Here is a 22626-nt window from a genome sequence, read left to right on the forward strand (position 1 = left end):
ATCAAGTGCCCCTCTTCAAAGCATTCACTACACCTCTTAATGTGAAGTGTGGCTTGATCATTACCTTGGATGTTACCTTTTGTGGAGGCGTGGTTGAGGCTTTTGGAGGAGGTGTTGAATTTCATCTTTTGTTTCTTCCTCTTGGCAATCCTCAAATCCTTGACATTTTCTTCAAGGGATGTAGTACATGTCACGGTTGTTCCCGTCTCAAGCTTCTTCACCATGTGATCACGGTTATCTTGAGAAGGTTGGGCAATGCATTTCCCTTTTAGTTGTGTCAAGCTCTTCTTTAGCCTCTCATTTTCTTCTTTGAGCTTTTGATATGAATCATCATTTGTTCCTGCAAATTCTAGCTCAAAGGAAGATTTGCTTGTTGACAAACAACAAGCATTAGCACATGGTAATATAGTATCAATTTGAATACATGTGCATGAGTGAGGTTGTTGGGATTTTAAATTTTCTATCACAACCTCATGAGCAATGTTTAATATGATATGATCATCTCTAAGATTTTCATGAGAGCATAGGATCATATCATATTTTTCTTGAAAAGCTAGATTTTCAACTTTTAGCTTTTCTACTTGGTCCTTGAGCAAGGTATTCCTATTTACTAATTGAGCGATACAATGTGAAGCGTTATCTTGCTCAATTGAAATAGTTTCATACCTTTGGACCAAATCAACATGAGAGCACTTTAGCTCCTCATGTTCTTTAGTCAACTCGTCAAAGTGTTGCATCTTTATGGAGAGAATATCTTCTAGCCTTTGACGAGCTTCGCTTTGCTCTCTCGCTCTTTCTAGAAGTTTGAGCATGACCGCCTTATCTTCTTGGCTTAGGCGAGCGTAGAGATGCACAAAGCTTCTTTCTTCCTCCTCATCCTCATTTGTGCTTCCGCTATCATTTTCATTAGCCACACAACACATGTGGGAATCGAAATGGGAAGACAAACCTTTTGGAGAGGTGGATTCATCGTTTGGTCTCCATCGTTTATTTTCTTCTTCTTCCTTGCAAGGGTTAGTATCACAAATACCAAGGGAAGTAGAAGCACAAAATGAACTATTATGTTTGGACTTATTAAATTTGCTTTTAATTCTAATCCAAATATCATGCACATCACAAATGGGTTTGTCATATTTTATTATGAAGGCATGATAATCTTCTTTGCTAAGGGATTTACTTAAGATGTCATAAGCTAGATAGTTTAAGCGTATACATCTTAAATCTTCTTCGGAGGCATTTTCCCTAGCATAGTTAGGAGGAATAATACTCTTGTCCAAAATTTGTTCTAATTGTGGGTCTACTGCTCTAAAGGCATTTATCACTCTAGTGGACCAAGAAACATAATTAGAACAATCGGAAAGTAATATCTCAAGAGTTACCTCCTTGTTCTCCTGGGTCTTCTTGTTCTTTTGGGATCTTCTACGAGCCATCACTTCGAGTTGTTAGACTCAAGATGAAGTGCCTCCTTTGATACCAATTGAAAGTCGCCTAGAGGGGGGGTGGATAGGCGAAACCTGAAAATTAAAACTTTATCCCCCAACTAGATCCTTTGATTAGTGGTTAGAACAAGATGAACAATTATCGGAATATAAAAACTAAGTTCTTGCTAGTAAAGAGTATAGCTTTCAAATAATGCGGAAGTGATAAATCAATACAACTAATAATTCTATGATAACAAAGCAGGAAAGCTTAGATGGAAAAAGGGCACTAACTCAAGTTCTTTTCTTGCGGAGTGTTGCTTCACTTAAATGAGATTTTAACTTGAAGCAACACCAAATGATATGGGCAAAGAATAGTGCAAGAGAACTTAGAGTAAGGTAAAGCAAACAAATCACAAGTAAAAGCACAATGAACACGGGTGATTTGTTTTACCGAGGTTCGGCCCTCGAAGGCCTAGTCCCCGTTGAGGAGTCCACTTAAGGACGGGTCTTTTTCAACCCTTTCCCTCTCTCCCGATCACACAAGGATCGGCGAGCTCTTCTTCTTCTCAAGGATCACTCTCGATCCCACAAGGACCACCACAATCTTTGGTGTCTCTTGCTAGCTTTTACAAGCCTCCAACACTTTGGAGGAAGTTCGAATGGGAGTCAAAAACTCCACGCGCAAATGAACACAAAGATGTAGCACACACTATCTCTCAATGAATCTCACAAGGCGCTAGGGCTAAACTCAATTGAGTAGCTCTCAATTGCTTGCTCTCTCTTTTGTGGCACTTGTGTTGGTTGTAGTGGACTAAATCTTGTGTATAGGATGTATCAATGAATATGGGTGGTTGGGAGGGCTTGAGTATGTCAACTAGATGACTTGGAATGTTGCTTGGACTCCCACACCTTGAAGTGGCCGGTTGGGGTGGTATTTATAGCCACCATCCAAAAACTAGCCGTTGGAGAAGTCTGCTGGCGATGGGCGCACCGGACAGTCCGGTGCACACCGGACATGTCCGGTGCCCAAGCCACGTCATCCTATCCGTTGAGATTGGAGCTGGTCGACCGTTGGAGGCTTTGTCCTCATGTGGCACCGGACAGTCCGGTGCACACCGGACAGTCCGGTGCCTCTCTGATCCTCTGCTCTGACTTCTGCCGCGGGTACTGTTCTGCACTGTTTCCTGTCAGAGTCGACCGTTGGGCGCAGATGACCGTTGCTCCGCTGGCACACCGGACAGTCCGGTGTACACCGGACAGTCCGGTGAATTTTAGCGGAGCAGTCTTCGTGAAATCCCGAGGCTGCCGAGTTCCTGAGGCCGCGTTCCGTTGGAGCACCGGACACTGTCCGGTGTACACCGGACAGTCCGGTGAATTATAGCGCGCCGGCCCCCAGACTTTCCCGAAAGTGGCGAGTTTGAGTCTGCGTTTCCTGGTGCACCGGACAGGTACTGTTTACTGTCCGGTGGCACACCGGACAGTCCGGTGCGCCAGACCAGGGGTGCCTTCGATTGCCCCTTTGCTCCTTTCTTTTGACTTTTGTCTTGTTCTTTTTATTGGTTTTATGTTGAATCTTTGGCACCTGTAGAACATATAATCTAGAGCAAACTAATTAGTCCAATTGTTTGTGTTGGACATTCAATCACCAAAATCATTTAGGAAAAGGTTTAAAGCCTATTTCCCTTTCAATCTCCCCCTTTTTGGTGATTGATGCCAACACAAACCAAAGCAAAAATATAAGAGCATAATTGAACTAGTTTGCCTACGGTAAGTGCAAAGATTGCTTGGAATTTAAACCAATATTGATTTCATAAGATATGCATGAATGGTTCTTATTTAGTATTTTGGACCATGATTGCACCACAAGTTTTGTTTTTGTAAATTCTTTTTGTAAATTCATTTCAAGGATCTTTTGCAAATAGTCAAAGGTGAATGAATAAGAGTTTGTAGAGCATTTTCAAGATTTGAAATTTCCTCCCCCTGTTTCAAATGCTTTTCCTTTGACAAAACAAAACTCCCCCTAAAAGAGATCCACCTCTTAGTGTTCAAGAGGGTTTTGATATATCACTAATATAATATAGATAATAGATTAATTTTGTATAGTAATATCAAATAACATAAATTAATTGTAAATTCGGTACTAATATTATATGCTAATTATGATTTTATATAACAAATTATTGTTGAGTCGAGGCACGAGCCACCTCGTGAGCTGCAGCGAGCCGAGCCGAGCTGGCTCGCTCTTTTCACGAGCCACAAAAACAGATTCAGCTCGGGCTCGTTCTGAGCGTTGAGCCAGTCTAAGCCGAGTCGAGCTGCAACGAGACCGAGCCAGCTCGTGGAGCTCAAGCTAGATCAGGTCCAATCAGGTCCAGGTTACTTCACGAGTCCAAGGCTGGCGTGCATCTTGAGCGCCGGGCGTCGTACGAAACTACCCACTACTGCGCTGGCAGCCTGGCACGCGGCTTATCCCGGAATGCATGCATGCATGCACCGCTGAGTGCTGGCCGCTGGGCCTGTGTTGCAACGCTGATCTTGGGCCTTGTTCGAGACTTCGAGTGTCTAAAAAAAGAACATGGGCCTCGTTGGAGTGGGTGCCTAAAAAAGAACATGGATGCTGGGGACCACGGCAGGACCACCTTGTACACCGGCACACTTTACATACAGATTATATATGTCGGAACTCGAAACCCAGGCAATTAGGTCAACCTTGTCTTCATGATTCTCGATTAGATGTTAATTGCCATTTTTCACAGTACAGGTCAATCTCATCTGGCTCTGCGCTCTCATCTAGGTCCAAATTGATGTCCCCATCAACTACATGGATAGCTGTTATTTTTCAAGAAGTAGAAAGAAAAGATTCAGAGTTGTTCATGCTTGAATCATTATATCTCTCTGCATTTATATATGCATGTTATTCGTTTTGTCTCGCAAGAGTGGTACATTCAACATATATACCTGCAGTCGCTAGCTGATGCTTCACCATGCATGACGTGTGATGTGTGCATATCTGTCATGTCGAATAATTGCGAACCTGGTTCTCTAGCTAGAACATGATGTTTGCTTCGTTGCCGACCAGCAGGGATGCATTTCTTGAGCGACACTATTTCGGTTCCAGATTCCAAAATATAACATTTGTTTTTTTTTATCAAAACAAAATTTCGGAACAATAAAAATAAAAAAGGTGAACCATGGTGCCAACCACTATTTTTAGATCGTCCGATTAATTGAGTGATCGTAACTACGAAGCCGAACGACCCGATCAGAGAGCGATCAGAAACCTAATCAGAGGTAAGTGTGGTTGTGGCCTGTGTGCTAATCGCTCCTCTGGCTATCAGAAACGATCAACCGATTAGAACACATTGGTGTCAAACAAGGGCGGATCTATATATTGTCCCGCTGTTCAATATACGGCCGCAACCAAGCCCAAACCATCATAAATAAATAAATAAATATCATCCTCATATATACTTTCCTCATTTATTTCGGCAGCTGTAGAGTCATGTATATACTATGCAAGAACTTACGTTTATGATACTGTAAACCGCACTAGCTTATTTCAGACTTCTCAGCTAAGTTGTTGGCAGCCTCTGAATTTCAATTGCCTACGTACGTGATACTACCATTAGATTCAAGGCTAACACCGTCGAATTACACACAAGATGGTTAAGGATTTGTTTGGATTTAGCTGGCTAAGAGCATCTCCAAAAGCTCCTCAGAAGTCTCCCCTAAATCTATTTTTTTTGGGAAAAACACAAAAACATGTCTCCAACAGTTCCCCTAAAGCGCTCCCAACTTTTTCATAGCCCTTAAAACTCCCTCATTTTGTAGCTACAAATAAGGGGTTTTTTGGGCTCCCCAGAAACAAACTGCTGCTTTAAGGGATCTGTTGGAGAAAGAATTAAAATCTACCCCCACTTATTATTTAGATGTCCCTTAAAACTGATTTTGAGGAGTCGTTTATAATATCGATTCATAACTAGCACTCACGGCAGTATTTCTACTGACCTCTATACATTATAAATCGCTAGTAAAAAAAATAAAAAGTGATTTTGCACGTACTGGCGATATAAACCACACAAATAATCATACACATAAATAAGTATGCATACGCGCACCCGCGTTTATCTGATGGAGGGTACAATTAACAGATACAACAACTGCATTAACACGTACACCCACAGTGGTGACAAGTTTAATTTCTTGCGATTAATTGATCGATGAGCAACACCAAATGCTGCTGCAAACGCTTGTGAAAAAAAAACTCGCCGTACAGCCACATGACATATATGTAGGCGCCACCACACACATGGCTATACATATATATATAACAGTTTACTAGTCACGATTATTAATAATTATACAAACGCTAGAGTAGATTTTTTTATCTGAGTTGGACACACATGATTTACTGCGTGCTTGCGTGCATGGATTGTTGGCCGAAGATTCTTAATTTCATCATCTGCAGCAAGAGTGTACAAACAGAATTAAGATATAAAATGCACGGAGTAAATGTATAGACACACACACTAAAAATAACTTTGGTATTCGCGCGGATTATGATGTGTGCAGTGTGCATTTTATAACGTGTGCAGCGTGCAGAAAGTTGTTAACACTGATGTGCTGTTGGCTGCAGTAGCAAGGAATGCACAAAAGCCATGCAAGTATTGGTATATATAGACGACATATATGGTGTCTGTCTGGTTAGTATATCAAAAATTTAAGTTCTCTTTTATAATTTTCAAATAGTGCAAAGATGTCTGTATATCTGTTATTACCCGAGTTGGAGGGTCGTTGGTTGCAGCTGATGGGAGTAGTGCTGAGGCTGCTGCTGCTGCATGTTCACCTGAAGAAAGTTTCTCGAGTCAACAAAAGAGGCCATGTGATCGTACTCGCTCGTCGACGGCACTCCAATCATGTTCATCGCTGGCTGCCCCGTTTCATTATTATTCTCGGCGATCTGCAGCATCCATGTGAAAAATCCTGTGTGGTTACTGGTTACACAGCTTAAAGATCAGGCGGACTGCCTTAAAGCTCATCTGCATGCTCAGCAGACTGAGAGACTGAGATATGAAATAGCTACTGCGTCAACACAAAATACCTTGCTCCTCAGGTACATGTTGTCAGTCTGCAGATCCATCTCCTGGGAAGAAAATTTTACGCCACATGTCAGTACTCGAGCAAGCTAAGCAATTAAACTTCCAGGGAGATAAACTAGCGTGCAGAGTATTGCTGAACTACACTAACCCTTCTTTGCATATATTCAACTTCAGCATACAAGAGCTCATTCTGCATGCAAGAAATAAAGGGTGTATTAATTGCTCATCAGCACAAAAGTCAAAATCGATTACTTAAAGCATATTGGTTCCTCATAGGCTTGGATGTATATATATGCACAGCTGCACACATTTCTAGTCTTTGAAACAAATTGCAAAAATGCCTACTTTCATTAGGATTTTTTTTAAAATATTAGTGTCCTCATTTAAACTGACAAAAGAAGGTTACACATATACTCCGATCCATCTACAAGCTATTTTACATATCTGTACCACAGACAGATATATCACACAGTTACTTAATGCATACCTTTCTAGCTCTAATCTTGTTTATGGCCTTCTCCAGCTTGCCCTCCATCTGCTTAAGCTCCCTGAGGCCCATGGTGTGGATTGAATCTCCCACTATGGTCCTACTAGACCATTTAAACAAAGTTAGACTGCATATACTACTACACTTTTTGTTGTTGCGTAAAAGAAAAGCCGAAACATGTATATTAGATTTGTAGAATTTGGTCTAAATTTGATTGCTGATACCTGTTTGCGTTTTGCAAGCTATCGATCGCCTGGCGCAGCTTGGAGGACTCCTGCTGGTAGTGCTGCAAGTTAAAGTATGGATATATATATAGTCAGTCATCAAATAAAGCTTCTTCTGCTTGTTGTGATGAATAACTGACCTTATGCTGATTTTTAGAGTAGTACAGAAAATTAAAAGAACATGACAGAGAATGTTTAGACTTGTTTGAGCTGAGGAACTATTCATGATATACTAGCTGACTAGCTAGATGCCAAATCACTAATTGTTGTTTGCATCAGTGAAGCACAGATAAGCTCCTTGCAAAAAAGCCCTTAAACATTTCTCAATTTTATTTTACGTTTAAACAGTTATGTATATAAACTGAATATCTTTGGACAGAATCGTTATGCAGCCATTTCCTAGGATTTCCCCATATGAATACCGGCGTGGTTTTTAAATCGACTACATAATCATGCCCATAAAAAGCAAGTATAAAGAGAGAGCACTGCAGTATATATGCAGTCTGAGCGTGGCTCTGCACTTCATACAGACTCTACAAAAGAAAACATTCGGTCAGGTAATCATTCAGTTAAAAAAAGGTAAACCATATGATTACATGAGACTTCACTATAACTATATGTGATTTCCCGCACATCCATAAATTCTATCAGGTAATAACTTTGTCATCAGATAATCATCCATGTCTCGTTTTTCTTTCATTAAACAGCTTCAGTAGCATATGGATATTACATGTGACGTCAATGAAATTGACCTTCAAAGTCAGCTAGAGTAGTGCTAGAGTTGGAAAATAAATTAAATCGATGTTGGTACTGTATCTAATACCGACCAGGTCAAACTCAATGCAATGACAGTGTATGCTGAATCTAGTACTCTTGAATCTGCTTGACAGTGCATTTATCAGTGTGCAAGAGGGGATCAGAAAGCTCGGGACACAATTTTGTGTGGAGCTTCTTCGATGCAAGCTACTGTTGCGTACAGATTTTGTTTGATTTGGCTAAGGTTTTTGCATCCCCAGTTCCCAATTTCCCATGCATTCCCGGTATGAACTTGTGAGACATCGGTCCAAACCAAGAGACAAACCATGCTATTATACGCAGGACTCAACAGAGGATCCCGGGAGTCGATAGCTAGTACCCATTGTGCAATTGCCCGCACTTCCTGCTCTGAAGTTCTCGCCTGAAGATCTTGCTCAGAGTCACAACGTACTCTTTCTCCCGAAGGAATCGAAGGGCAATAACAGTAAAGAGGAATGTTGACCACGTTTGCGTTTAAGGATTTATGAATTGACTACTCCAATCACATCGAGGAGTCAGTTCAGAAAATCGATTGACTTCAACGATTGACATGATTTTACCTGAGCATTGACTTCTGCAACTGTGCCAGAGTTGGAGGTGTCACTGTTGGCCTTCTTGTACCTCTCAATGGTGGACTTCACACTGCAATATAATAATGATGCCCACTGTGGGAGTTAGCACACACACACTTGCTACACAAGATTAAAGCAGCTACTAGGCATAATCACATGTATGTGTGCACATAAACTGCAAACTGTTTCATCAGAACAGTATAAGCATAAGATAAGATGATTCAAAATCCAATTCTATTGCTACTGTGGTCTAATGCAATCGATGTATACAGAGGCTGTTCAATATATCTCATGACAATGGAAGGGTCTGCAACAGTAGCTAGGCTGGATAATGCATGCAGTCTGCAGGTTCTGTATGATTTCAATAGTAAAAGGCGGCAAAGGAATGCAAGAGACCGGCGGACAGTAGAATGACATCGTACAACACATTGGTCCGAAGACTGTGCTAGCACTGTCAGCAACAGTGTTTGCTCCTTTACCAAGAATCTTGTGCCTGTCCAAACGATAGTAGGCTTCAGAGGTTTTGTCTGGTAGTAAGTACGGGGCTATGGCTGTTGTGTACTATATATATATGACATGATGTCCAGACAAATATGCATCGATAACTTCAGTCAATTTAATGTCGAAATGGGCGCGGTTAATGTTCTGGTTCATGTGTATAAGTGTATTGACAGCACCAATTAACTAACGCGCTTATATTTCCTTTCATCATCAGGTAAAAAAAAACGCAAAGGAATGGAACATCCGTACAAATGCGAATGGGTTTAACTAATTAAAGTGTACATATATCTTATCTAAATTTTTAAAAAATAACTCAGCAAAAGGAAAAAAATGACATGCTCTATATGTATAAATATCTTGTTTTTATATTGTTTACTACTACGTATATCTATTTTCTGAGTTCGTTAATATTTCAACCATGTGAGGGACAACTAAGTTTTAGTTTGCATTCTTCACATATAAATTATACATACATAAAAAATAATTTCTCCCAATCTTGACTTTATTGTTGATTAGATGCAAAGTCTTCCTGTTTTCTTCAACAGAATCAGACCAGGGATCGAATTTTTTGTGTGATATTAACACAACATCAAATATTTCATAAGCATAGGAAGCATGACCCTTTTTATTCATGCATCGAGAGAAAAAAGAATACTCATAAGCTTTATAAGAAACGCTTATATTAACCATAGATAAAAAAGGGGGAAATTATATGTATGTCACTGTAATTTTTTCAGTACCTTATTTACCTTTTTTTTGTCGTAAATGTTCGAATCCATTCTCAGATGCAATTTTTTACCCTTCCATACCATCGCTAGTAACATATCATTGCATAGCAAACTTATCTGGAAAATTCTCACATACATTATTCAAGATCTTTTAATTCGCTTATATATGGCACTACCGGAATCGCCGACTTTGACGAGTGCCTGAAGCACTCGACAAAACCTTAAAAACACTCGGCAAAGACTTTGCCGAGTGTCGCACTCGGCAAAGAGGGCTCGGCATACAGTGTATCGGCAAAGCCGTCTTTACCGAGTACTTTTTCTCGGGCACTCGGCAAAGAAAATCAGCCGTTACGGCGACGGGTGACGGAGACGGAGCCTTTGCCGAGTGTCCCAGGTGACACTCGGCAAAGAAGGTTTCTTTGCCGAGTGCTGTCAGGCTGACACTCGACAAAGGTAACTTCTTTGCCGAGTGTCACCAGGGACACTCGGCAAAGAAACCGCCAGAGGGGGTCCCCATGTCAGGTACTTTGCCGAGTGACTGGTATGGCACTCGGCAAAGCGTGCTTCTTTGCCGAGTGCCATAGACATTACACTCGGCAAAGAACCTATACCGGTGCCCAGGTCTTGGTTCTTTACCGAGTGCTTCGCTGTGTCGAGTGTCCTGCACTCGGTAAACAAGCTCTTTACCGAGCGCAGGACTTTGTCGAGTGTGGCGCTCGGCAAAGTCTGATTTGCCGAGTGCCCGATAAAAAGCACTCGGCAAAGCCGCCGGCACTCGGCGAAGGCCCGGATTCCGGTAGTGTGGGTACTAGGTATATATAGGCCTCTCTGCTCATGTTCTTTCATCGCATTGTTTTGTACGAAGACATTTCACCACGCCGTTGAATTGCTTTTTATATGTCCACGCATAATTAGTGGTGGTAATATACTCTAAATTTTACACTATAAAATTTAAGGATGGATTAAAATCGAGCTCTACTTCTATTTATTTTTGAGCTAAAGTTAATTTAGAGCTCAAACGAATTAAGAAGAAACGTTCAGGTTGTGATCTATTACTACCCCTATATGTAGAATAACATACAAAACGATGCCCAATAAACAGAAGAAGAAGAAAATCAGATGTAATGAATTAAGGACTCCAATACTGCATGAGCAAACTAAAGCAGGTCGGGTGTCACATCGCAAGGTGGCCCTGCTTGTTCCCATTACCATGAGTTCCTGCAGTTGCAGCAAGGCAGCTCTCACATCTCTCTCATGCATCAGACTCGCTGCTAGCTCCTCATCGATCACCAAAGAGACGAAACCTTAGCATCCTCGAGTACGCTGCTGGGCCTGGGTGGCCAGTGTTGTTGACGCAGCTGGCACAGGATTTCACATGATTGGGTGGGAACAGTAGTGAGCATGCATGTATTACCCAGCGGGCAAAGGAGGGGATGCGGCAAGGCAGCATGGAGCACACACTGCACCACGCAACACCAGAGCACTCCATGCATGCCGCTTGCATTGGCCAGCCCTTAACCACTCTGACCGAGCCACCGGCTTTCTTTACTCCTCGTGTAGACTCCCAAGACTGTGCACAGTGCTGCAGGCCCAGTGGCAGGCAGGCCAGTGAGTGCTCCTTCTGCCCATGGCGGGCCATGCCATTGGGCGTTGGCTTCCTCCCGCGCACAGTCTGTCCAGTCACGCAGAGCCATATGCCATGAGCGGACGGAAAACGGGTTTTCTCATCAGGTTTTGTTTGCATGCTCCTGCTTCATCCTCTACGGAGGGATGACCACGTGTCACTCATAGTCTCATACCACAAATTAGTGTTCCTAGCTAGCACGTTGGGAAATTTTAAAAAAAGTAGCATGCTGCAGCCGGTTTGCTTAATTATTAATTCCTATGCAGCAAATATTATAGTGCCTACTAGAGATACTGATCCAGTACTACTAACACTACTTTGCATTGTAAATTGGTACATGCATGCATGCATGCATGCGTATCAGTATTAGGCAAAGTATTGTTCGTCAGTAAAAAACTGATTCCTTATTGAGCCAAGTAAGACTGTTTTCTTGGACTTTCTTCGGAAGAATATAGGAAAATGATTTCCAGCATTAATTAGTCAAGTATATACGTACTTCACATGCATGTTACATAATATATACAGCTGACCTCCACTGCAGGTTAGTGGTCACAAAAAGGCAAATCCATTACTACTATTCACTAAACAAAAACTCACTTTCTTGATATCACTTAGGTAGTGTTTGGTTGAAGAGGCAAGTAGAACGGAACCGTTCTGTCTCAGTTTTGTTGTTGTTTGGTTACAAAGTAACTAGAACGGAATGACTCCAATTAGGGAATATTCTCCTCAGATCCGGAACCATTCCGCTCCAAAAAATCAACCGAACGGAGCTGCTCCGTTCCAATCCCGCTCTCACAGTCACGCTCCGTTCCGTTCACTCTGTAACCAAACAAAAAACAGAGCCGCTCCGTTCCAGATTACCAAACACAGAACAGAGCGGCTCCGTTCCTAGAATAAGGGATGGAACGACTCATTCTACTTGGCTCCTCAACCAAACACTACCTTAATCTTGTGCAAACAGCTAATTCGAAGTCATAATTAAGATCGAGTAGATTATTTGTCATGTGGTATTGTTGTTTATTTCCGCCAAAACATAACTCCTCACACTTGATCTGTTCAAAGGAAACAGTGCTTGATTTCCAGACATACAATTACAGTGTCATGAGTTTATTCTCATTATCATACTAGCTAATTGAGTGTGTTGATTTTCTGTAGCAATTTGGTATCTCTTTTGGGGCAGCCACGCGCAAGAAAAAAAGGCTAAAAATACTCTTCTCCCATTGTAGACCAAATGCCAAAATTCACACGCACGTAGCCAACGACTTTGCTGCAAAATGTTTCTGTTTGGCTGCTCATGTTGAAAAGTAAAGTCTTGGTGCCACTCAGACTCAGGTGCATAATCCACAACTCCCGTGAACACACACATGGTGAATTGGTGATGTGATGCGATGGGAGAGATAGATAGAGAGAGAGAGAGAGACATATAAGAGAGACTGTGAGCGGGAGCAAGCACATGGGATGAAGCCCTTTGCTGTGAACTGCAGGAGATGATGCAAGAGAAACAGAAGATCGAGTTGGCATGGCAGTTCCTTTTTATCTATCTCTCTCTCTTCCTTGTTACCTCACACACATACACGCTATCATGGGTACAACAGGATGGAGCTAACAACCCCCCCCCCCCCCCCCCCCCCCCCCAAAAAAAAACCACATATATGGCCCTTGCAGAAGCTAGCTAGATCTGCTTCTACCCAAGCAAAGACAACCAAAAGGAAACCCAAGGGAGGAGATGCAAGGACGATACATGGATGGATATATAGATGCCTTATATTTTTTGTGTGTACAAACATGCTTGATATGCATGCTGCATAGGAGTATTTCATATCACGGGGTGTGCGAGATCTAAAGCCTGCACGCATCAGCCATCAGCTCGATCCCTTCTCTCTCTGTCTGTCGTCTCTACAGCTCTGTCACACACATGAGGAAGCCAGGGAGCTAGAGCTAACACAGTGAGAAAGGAAAGGGCATAAATACAGCAAGAAAAGAGAGCAGGACCACCACCATGGCCAAAGAAGCTCAGCTCTCCCCTCTCCCTTGCGCTCGATCTCACGAGTCACGACGACTCACAAGATTGAAAGGCCGGCTGAGCACATACTACCACAGTACACATACAGCAAGCTCTGTGCTAGATCTACGCAAACATCTAGCTCACCTCACAGGGAGAGCACACAATAAGGGGGGAATGGAAATACGCAGAAAGGAACTGTGGCGATTTCTTTCCCCCGGCCCCCTGTTGCATGCTCTCTTCTCAGGAACACCAAAGCAACAAACAAAGACAGCATGCACGCAGTAGTTGATATAACGGAATGAAGTCACTCACATCACACAGCAAAAGATGCAGCAGCTAGCTAGCTCCCCAATTGACCCTCCGGCCCCGCGGTTTCGCCTCGAGAAAGATGGGAGCGAACTTGCTCCGAATTTGGACAGCGCAAGCAGCTGACGCGCGCAGTGTGTAGGATCTAGGCACAGGATAGACGCATATGTACATGTGCATATGTACATAAGCATGTACACAACACAGCCTTTCTCAAGTGTTCGATGAAACGAGAATATATATATGCGTCTCTGTATGTATATATGCGCGGAGATTTCGAGAAGCCAAAGATGACATCTTTGCATACATATGCATATATATAAACAAATCACCTGTTGTTGGCGTACTCGTAGAGGCGGCCGCGGCTGGAGAAGACGACGAGCGCGACCTCGGCGTCGCAGAGCACCGAGAGCTCGTACGCCTTCTTGAGCAGGCCGTTGCGGCGCTTGCAGAAGGTGACCTGCCGGTTCGTCGTGTTCTCGATGCGCTTGATCTCGATCTTGCCCCTCCCCTGCCTGTCGCCGCCGGAGCCCGGCGCCGCCGCCGGCTGCCCTCCTTTCGCCTTGGACGACGGCCCGCAGCTCAGATCGGTCTGAAGAAAGAGCAGGAACACGAGTTAAAAGCTAGAGAGCAGAACCAGCGAAGCGACTGCGAGAAATTCCAATTTCCCAAGATGGGGGACGAAGGAGCTATAGATCGAGTAGGAGACGACGCAGATGTACGATGATCTTCATGGCTTTCGTTCTAAAGTATATAATTCCATCACGCGGCTGGGCGCATCAAGATTCAGAAGGAAGTAGCGGCGGCGTGCATGGTCATTTTTCTCCTATCCTGAACTTCTGCCTTTTGTGGCGTGCCTCTTTTTTTTCTTTTCAAAAAAAAATATTTTTTACAACAAAAAAGGAAAAATCTAGAGACCTGAGGAGGCAAGGCAACTGGCAACCATGTATGTATGTTCTAGTTGCCTCGCTAGCTAGATCCTTGCAACGTAGCAACCAAGATCCTACTCCTACAGATGGTAGTACAAATTAGGAGAGAAAGGGAGCTAGCTAGCCAGCTGATCTGTTGTGTGTTAGTTTCCAGGAGGAGCAAGGACAAGGCAGGAGGAGGCAAAATTTACCATCATGTTGAGCATGGGTGGCGTGGTGGTGTGGCAGTGCCTCTCTTCAGGAAGAGATCCAGAGAGGGAACTGAAAGAGGATGTGAGGGCCGGGGAGGAGCAGGCCGGGAAGGGGAAGAGGAGAGGAGGGTGAGGTATTAAAGGTGGTGGTGGTGAAGGGAGGGGAAGGTATGTGAGGTGAGGCCGGTGATGCAGTTAGCAGCACCCAGCAGCTGTATGCAGATGCAGTTGTGTCTGTTCCGATCCCCTTCTGATTTCTGATGGCTAGCTTGCACTTGCACACAACCCCTTTTGATTTACCTCTTCTTCGATCGACTGATCCCGCTTGTACGTGCTTGCTTGGTGTCAGATGCATGGCGAGTGTACGCAACTCTAATTTTGGAGGCAAATTGTGCTTTTGGGTTGTGCTGGTGGCACACAAACACACAGTCACCACAAGAACCGTTTTGTATATTGGAGATGCTAGTGCATGTTAAGCTACGTACCTGAATTACAGTTCCCACTTGCTGGCCCTGGTAGAATTAATATCTGCAATGGTTTTGCTTCTGAGCTTAATAATTTCGTGTTTTTTCTTAAAATGATTGATAAAGTTTGAGCTTCTAAGTCCAGCTTGTACTTATAAAATGTTTTACTTCTTTTTATGAGCCAGTGAATTAATTAAAATGTTAATTCCTGTACAGTGTCTGTTATCCCATATTCCTTTGGAACATTGTATGTGCGTCGCCCTATCCGCATGTGACACCGCACAAACAATGTCCTATTCCTGTGCTTTTTTTTAGCTTATGTATACCGAAAGCTGCTGTGATCTATCAAACGCTCAATTTTTTAGTTAACTCGTAGAAAAATCGATTTGATAAAACCATACAAAATCAACATAAACACATAATTGGTCGAATCGTTGCAGTAGTAGGAATCGATCACTTTCTATATCTTGAATCCTATGGATACCTTTATCTTATTCCACTGATAATTCCAACAATACTCATATTTTCTTCGCAGCCAGATTCTCCCACAAAAGCTAGTAAAAAAAGCTGGATCAAACGAGTGATGCAGGGTGTGATGGGCTAAGTACTATACCGCTACAGCATCCCATTTATTTCAGCTCCCATTCTGTTGCTCTGATAGGATGTGTGGGACCCACACCCAACTCGCCCGGTGATCGGACGCATCCCTTGCCCACCGCCCCCCTCCCATTCCATCACTCGCCTGGGCCACCACTAAACTGCCCTAATCCATGTCATCGACGAACAGTCAGTCAGCTTGTTCGCTGCGGCTTGCTGCGGCTGCAATCCGGCTGCGGCTGCGGCTTCTACAGTATTTTTCTCTCTATGGATTGCAGCTGCAGCAGTCCAAACAGCTGCAACAGTGTCGGCTTGTAGCCAGCCGAACACGCCCAGTCTCAAGATACATAGCAGGTTGCTAGCTGGTGGTATGGACACATCAGAGTTGGAGCATGATGTGATCTCATTCTGGTGATATTTTTACTTTTGCCATTGGTGCCTCAGCTACAGGGATGCCAACTAGGGATGTTTGATTTGTAGGGACTAAAAATTAGTCCCTACATTTTATTTTATTTTAGTCCCTAAATTGTTAAATACGAAAACTAAAATAAAGTTTTAGTTTCTATATTTCGTAATTTAGGAACTAAAATGAAATAAAATGCAGGGACTACAAATTGGTCCCTATAAACCAAACACCCTCTAAGGTTGGGCACACCAGCACAAAAATGATTTTAGGAAACACACCTCTTTTATTTTCAGATGCGGGTAGAACTATTACGTGTCTCGATAAAATATCCGACAGAGACGATCGTTTTGTTTAATGGAGACGGTTTAGACCGTGCTCAACAGAACGGATGAAGTTTAGAATAGAAGATGAGATATGAAGTTTCCAGGAGATATATGTGTACATTCGGACTGCCTAATTCAAGTCCGAAATGGCTTCAACCCAAATTTTGGGCCAGCACGACCCGTAATTATACGGGCTGGTCCAGGCCCACGGTCTGGAACGTAATTGGTTAAACGTGTCAAAGCTTATTTTAGGGAGGCCAAAAGTATAAAAAGTACAAAATTCAATTTCTGGCATGAAATTCAAAACATATTTAATACATAATAATAAAACATAAGACAAACAAATTTGACTAAAATTAAGAAAACTTAAGGTTTCTATTAACTTACTATAGTTGTGTAATGACTACCTCGTTAAAAAACCCTTTTGTCCGAGGGGAAAATGAGTATAACTAGCTCCAGATTGATTCATAAGTTTAGTTCATTGTCTAATATTTATAACAATAGTAATCACAACCTATAATTTAAAGTTGCAAAAAACATTTAATTAGCATCATCTCTAGTTATACTCTTTATCCGAGTATATGAAATTGTGAAATGAAGTACGATTTTACTAAATATATAGGTCTTTTCATGACTCTACATGGGACATTTTGTGTCTTCATGAAATGGGCCATGCATGTGCCCACCCGTGGGCAGTGACCTCGGCCCAAGCACAGCTCGATGCATCGTACTGTATCGCCTTGACACTAAAATATTTCGGTCAGTGTTTTTTACTTCGGGCCACCCATCCATTAGACCTGTTCCAAGTATACAACAATTTGGTAAGACTATATATTCTCCTGTTTGCAGTGATAGAATATTTGCCATAGTTTGCCACGTCTAAGGTTAGACAAGTTTAACCAAATTAGGCATGTGTTTGGTTTGTAGCCACACAGTTGTGGTAAGACTATATATTCTCCTGTTGCGTAGGTCCCACTCATCAACGAGTTGTAAAAGTGTGGCAAGATTTTCTTAGACGTGCCAAAATGTGGCGTAAAATTGTAAACCCTATCCTTAGGCACGTGTGGCACAAAATATATGGCGATAATTGGCAACTTAAGTATAGAACCAAACAACTCACGTGTTCTTCTCGAGAATCAATTTTGACCACCTCCATTCAATTTGTAGTGGCAGTTTGGTAGAGAGGCCAAACTGTTCATGCACTTTATAACCTTTTAAATTTCCTCTCTGAATGGATGGATGAATTAAGTTCAGAATTTTGTTGGAAATTTTAAAACCTTTAAAAACTCACCGATTTTTAGAATCACCGTGTCTCTCTAGTCTCTACACATTATCGGAAACAGCTGATTTGTCGAATGTTTGAAGCACTCGGCAAAAACTGGAAAACACTCGGCAAAGAAGTCTTGATGAATTATACATCGGCAATGATTTTTTTTGAAATCATAGAACTTTAATGTAGACCGTTTATGTGAACTGTACATCGGCAACACCTTTGTTGTTGTTGTTGTAGAGAGCAGATAATATATAAAACAATTTATACAAAATTGTTCTTTTTATCATAATATGTTTGAAAACATAAGAAAAGATTAGCATCAAATTTCATACATATTTATTTTAGAATATTAAATTTGTCCTAAGGACACGCACCTTCACCTCTATTTAAATCAGCCTCTCAGACCCTCCCTACAAGATTACTAGTACCTGCCAGACTTTTGTGAGCTCGCCTTTCCTGTGTTCCCACAAGGAGAAAAGCCACGTGGAGCGTCAGAAGTGGGCAAAGTTATTCAGCAACAAATTGCAGGCTGCTGTTTTGTTTCTGCAAGAAATGTTGCCGCAGCCTGAAGCCACTGGATCCTTGTTGCTGGCTGCGCGCTGCAAACAACTATTCATCCATGCATGATGCATATGCCCCAGAATTCTGTACCCTGAAATGAAGAAGATGTTAAAAGACGGTAGGGCATCATCATTTCAGAGATATTTCTGTGGCGTGCTGCTGTGTATATGTCTGAAATACTAGCTTGAAAGTTGGAATAAATAAATCACAACGGTTTAGCAAGCCAAAAGTGTCGTTCAGACTGTATTAATTAATTAGGACAGAGATTGAAGTGACAGAAAGCAAGGGAAAGGGTGGAGAAATAAACAAACGAACCTGTGCGGCATCAAATCAACAAACTTGCAAGCCGTGATCAAATCAGAAAAGTTTGTCGTTCTATATTGGGCAGTTGCCAGAAGGACTGAAAAGTACAGCTGATTGAGCCATGGTGATAAGAAAACTAGACGTCCAATCCAACTCTAGCGAGATCATATAGGTAGTGGTTGACCTGTCCACACGTGCTATAAATAAATAAATACTTCTTCCGTCCTAAATTAAAATTCGTTTTAGATAGTTAATGGATTTATATAACACTTAATGTATATATTTTATATATATGTCTAAATTCAATCATCAAATATAGCCATAAAAACCAAGAGCTTAAAAAAACTATTTTAGAGTACTTAAATAAATAAATAACAGGTGCTGCTAATAAGCTTGGGGTGCCATCCATGTGCTGCACCAACGGATCAAAAGGCACTTGAATTATTGGTAGCTAGGTTTCTGGACTTCTGATTAATAATCATGCGCTAATAATAAAGTTTAGTTTGACTATAAGATTTTGGACAATTTCCTGAATTGGATGAACCATGGGCCCTGAAAACGGCGGCTCTGTTCCAAGCGATTCGATGATTGCAGACTTGATTAGGTGGGCAGTCATCCCTGCTGTAAGCATGATCGAGACTTCATCAACAGTCCACTGGCGGTATCAAGAAGGAATAGATGCTTTTGGTTTTTTTTGGATAAAGTAAGCTTTATACATAAAAGTTACCAAGAACATTACATCAAGCGGATACAAAGTCTTGGTACCACATACAGCCGCCTCTACCTCTCTTCATCATACTTACTTCTCATGTGCCATATATTCAGCAAATCAACCATTTTCCCGTTATAAAAGAAACAAACCATATTTTCCCATCATCAGCAGGGCAACACTCTGAAATACAGCGATACATGTGTTAACAAAACACTGGAGATAATATATAGAGAGCGCGGATCACTCCAATAATAATGCCATCAGAAATGGACGCAGATCACTTCAGTACCATCAGAAGTAAGCACAGGTAGTACTATGATTCCGATGCGGTATGGGATAGAGTTCGGGCCGGGAGAAGCTATAGGCAGCAAGCAGTTGGGAATGGGGATTGAAGTGGGTCAGAGGCACACCACTACACAGAGAACTTGAAGACACGGCGAGGACGAGCCGATGGCAGGAGAGAGAGGAGCTGTTTGGAGATTCGATGCCTCCTCACCTTTATGTTAGCCAGGTAAGTACGTGGACCAGATGCCACGGCCCACGGCCCATGTACCAGGTATCTGCTGCACCCGATATATTTTTCTTCTACTCCATCCGTCCCAAAATTATATAGCTTACTTTTTTTTTTCTGTCCACATTCATTTTCAAATGATAATGGATATAAACATATATACAAACTACATCTATATGTTACTTAATGAATGTATGATTAATCTAAAGCGAATTATATTTTAGGACAGAGAGAGTAATTATTATATTCAAGCAAGATAATACGTAGAAATATTTGTGTGTCTCCAATGCTTGCTACTTGGGATAAATTAATTTAACAAGACAAAGGTTGAAGGGGCGGGTCTGGGCAAGTTTGGAGATTGCTGGAACGACGACCACCGAACCGAAGAGTCTGTGTGCAGGAGTACGTCCTGTAGGCAAAATTGGTAGATCTGGCAGATAGCCTCCACTGATCTATCTTGGCACATTCTAGTGTTGTTCAGATGGGGACGCAGGAGTAGTCCCTATCTGGACTGGAAAGCCATGGGGGGTTTACTACTATCATTGCCGGCTCTATGCATCGGTTGCTGAGGCTCAAGCACACACTAGGCACGCACTAGGAAAGGTTAACCACCATGCCATGCTAGCCTAGCTAGGGAGCCCGATGTGAAAGCAATTAATTAATCAGAAGAGCGGAAGTTTTGGGTGGATGCAGTTGCACCTGTTCCGTTCTCCCTTTGTGTTAATAACGAATGACAAAACGCGCTAACGGATTACATTTGCATCTAAGCTTGGCCATGGCTAGCGAGAGCAACTAAATTACAACGACCGAATCCTAGCTAATAAACCTCTGCTATCTTAGGCCAGCACGACGAAGGGGTCTGCCCCGGCTACTACGATGCCCCCTCCGGCGGCGCCAGCGGCCTCCGAGAGGGTGTCTTTGCCACCGCGCGCTGTTGAGGCGGCGGTTTCGGAGACTGGAGGGACTGACCAGGAGTTATCTGTGGAAGACTACCTAGAAGGAGGTGTCACCATGTTTGATGCCCAGACGGGGCTGTCGCGCTGCTGGTGAGTGGGGTGTTGGTGTGTGGATTGTGTATGGTGATATACATGTTTGTGCTAATCTGTGTTTCGGATGCAGGGACTGAAATTGGACATTCGGTGGTAGCACCTGCGAGGTCGCCCGCTGACAAAGGGGCTTCAGCGAACGACGTGGTTGTGAAATGTAATGACCACACAATCAAACACTACGTGTAAACATAGATGTGAAATGTAAAGACCTCAAGTTTAGGATGGTAGACACCTAAAACACAACAACTTTTCCGATGATGTAAGTTGCTAAAACACAACCCCTAGTTCATGTTGGCGCTTCATTGAGGTACACTCCCTAGTCAATAAGCAGCAAACACAACCCCTAGTTCATGTTGGCGCTTCATTGAGGTACACTCCTAGTCAATAAGCATTTTGCACTTACAGCAAATGCTCCCAGCAATAAAATCATCAAGTACTTGTAGCCCACTCAAGGCTCAGCACCACTGCCCACCACTCCACACAAAAAGCTCAGAGGGACAATTTTGCTAGCTAGAGAGCCACCAAGGCTCCAATGCAAGTGCTCTGGTTCACGAAATACTAAGGTCACTTAGCCCAAGCTCTCAAACTCTCAAGCTGTGATGCCTGAACTCCAACAATTAAATATGGGCTCTATGCACTATCATGTACCTTGGATGTGATCGATACTCACATGCATGAAGGATAGTGTTCTAACACTTGATATAGCTTCTCGTAGTCTTAGAGGACTCCATAAACCTTGAAATATATGGTGAAACCAATTATATCTATCCCATCCATCTCAAATAGCCACTACAGAAATGTAAAAGAATCCACTCACTAGATGGCCTGGTGTTATGTTTTTCATTACGGTGGATCATCTAGCGAGTCCTAGCCATCAAAGTAGACATTTCCTTTCTAATGTCATCATTCTTATAGTGCATCATTTGGTGCTCTTATTCATCATTTCTAGAATGTATAGTGAGTGCAACTACATAGTTACCACCCTTACAATATAATTCGTCATTGGATGACCTCGTATTGTTCAACTCCTTGACCACAAAATCATCTAGTGATCTTTCTTTATTGTGACCAAGATACTAGTCTAGTAACGGCTAGTTCAGAAACTAGCAGTTGGAACCTATACCAGTGTGTTCGGTGCCCCCATGACTGTTGAGTGGAGGGGCTATGGCTAGTTCCATGCCATGTGGCTATAATTGCCCCTCCATGTCGTCCCTTTATTGTCTATATCCCATTTGTTCAGCTGAAGAAACACTTTAGAGAGAACGAGAGAGCATTTGTCTAGTGAGGTATTTGAGATTTGATAAATCACAAAATTAAGGACCTCATTAGTGTATTGATAGTAGTAAGTATGCATCCACCTTCCTCATTAGACTTGTTTAAGTTAAGTGAGAGTTTGTGCTTGTTAATCTTGGTGATAGAAATCACCTAGATGGCGATCGGGAGTCATTAGATTGTTAGTCTAGTTCATCTCATCTCTTGATCATTATAATCCTTTGAAGCGCAGTGGCAAATCTAGCCGAAAATATTGTCAAGGTCATCAAAAAC

At 42.4% G+C, this 22626-nt stretch overlaps 1 protein-coding gene across 3 annotated transcripts; it reads right to left on the reverse strand.

The window, feature by feature from the left end:
• Positions 1-5491: 5491 nt before the first annotated feature.
• LOC542037 (Agamous-like MADS-box protein AGL5) lies at positions 5492-15139 on the reverse strand. Of its 3 annotated transcripts, none has more exons than XM_008675351.3 (9): positions 14883-15139; positions 14095-14354; positions 8587-8668; positions 7232-7293; positions 7008-7107; positions 6669-6710; positions 6523-6564; positions 6200-6381; positions 5492-5883 (listed from the first exon to the last, which is right to left on the reverse strand). In XM_008675351.3, the coding sequence occupies exons 1-9, from the start codon at positions 14895-14897 to the stop codon at positions 5880-5882; spliced, it is 789 nt and encodes a 262-aa protein (XP_008673573.1). In that variant the 5' UTR covers positions 14898-15139; the 3' UTR covers positions 5492-5879. The 3 variants fall into 3 exon arrangements, with proteins under 3 accessions (XP_008673573.1, XP_008673572.1, XP_035822029.1); XM_008675350.4 differs by having other exon boundaries at positions 7008-7110; positions 14883-15054; XM_035966136.1 differs by lacking the exon at positions 5492-5883 and having other exon boundaries at positions 6196-6381; positions 7008-7110; positions 14883-15054.
• Positions 15140-22626: the final 7487 nt, after the last annotated feature.

This window comes from Zea mays, chromosome 3, assembly GCF_902167145.1.
Source record: "Zea mays cultivar B73 chromosome 3, Zm-B73-REFERENCE-NAM-5.0, whole genome shotgun sequence".
NCBI classification, from domain to species: domain Eukaryota; kingdom Viridiplantae; phylum Streptophyta; class Magnoliopsida; order Poales; family Poaceae; genus Zea; species Zea mays.

What these genes read in the sequence shown, in the direction of transcription:
- LOC542037 (XM_008675350.4), bottom strand. An exon ending in AGCTTGCAAAACGCAAACAG is followed by an intron (nt 7,111 to 7,231) that starts GTATCAGCAATC and finishes TAAATGGTCTAG; the next exon opens with TAGGACCATAGTGGGAGATT. An exon ending in ACAAGATTAGAGCTAGAAAG is followed by an intron (nt 6,711 to 7,007) that starts GTATGCATTAAG and finishes TCTTGCATGCAG; the next exon opens with AATGAGCTCTTGTATGCTGA.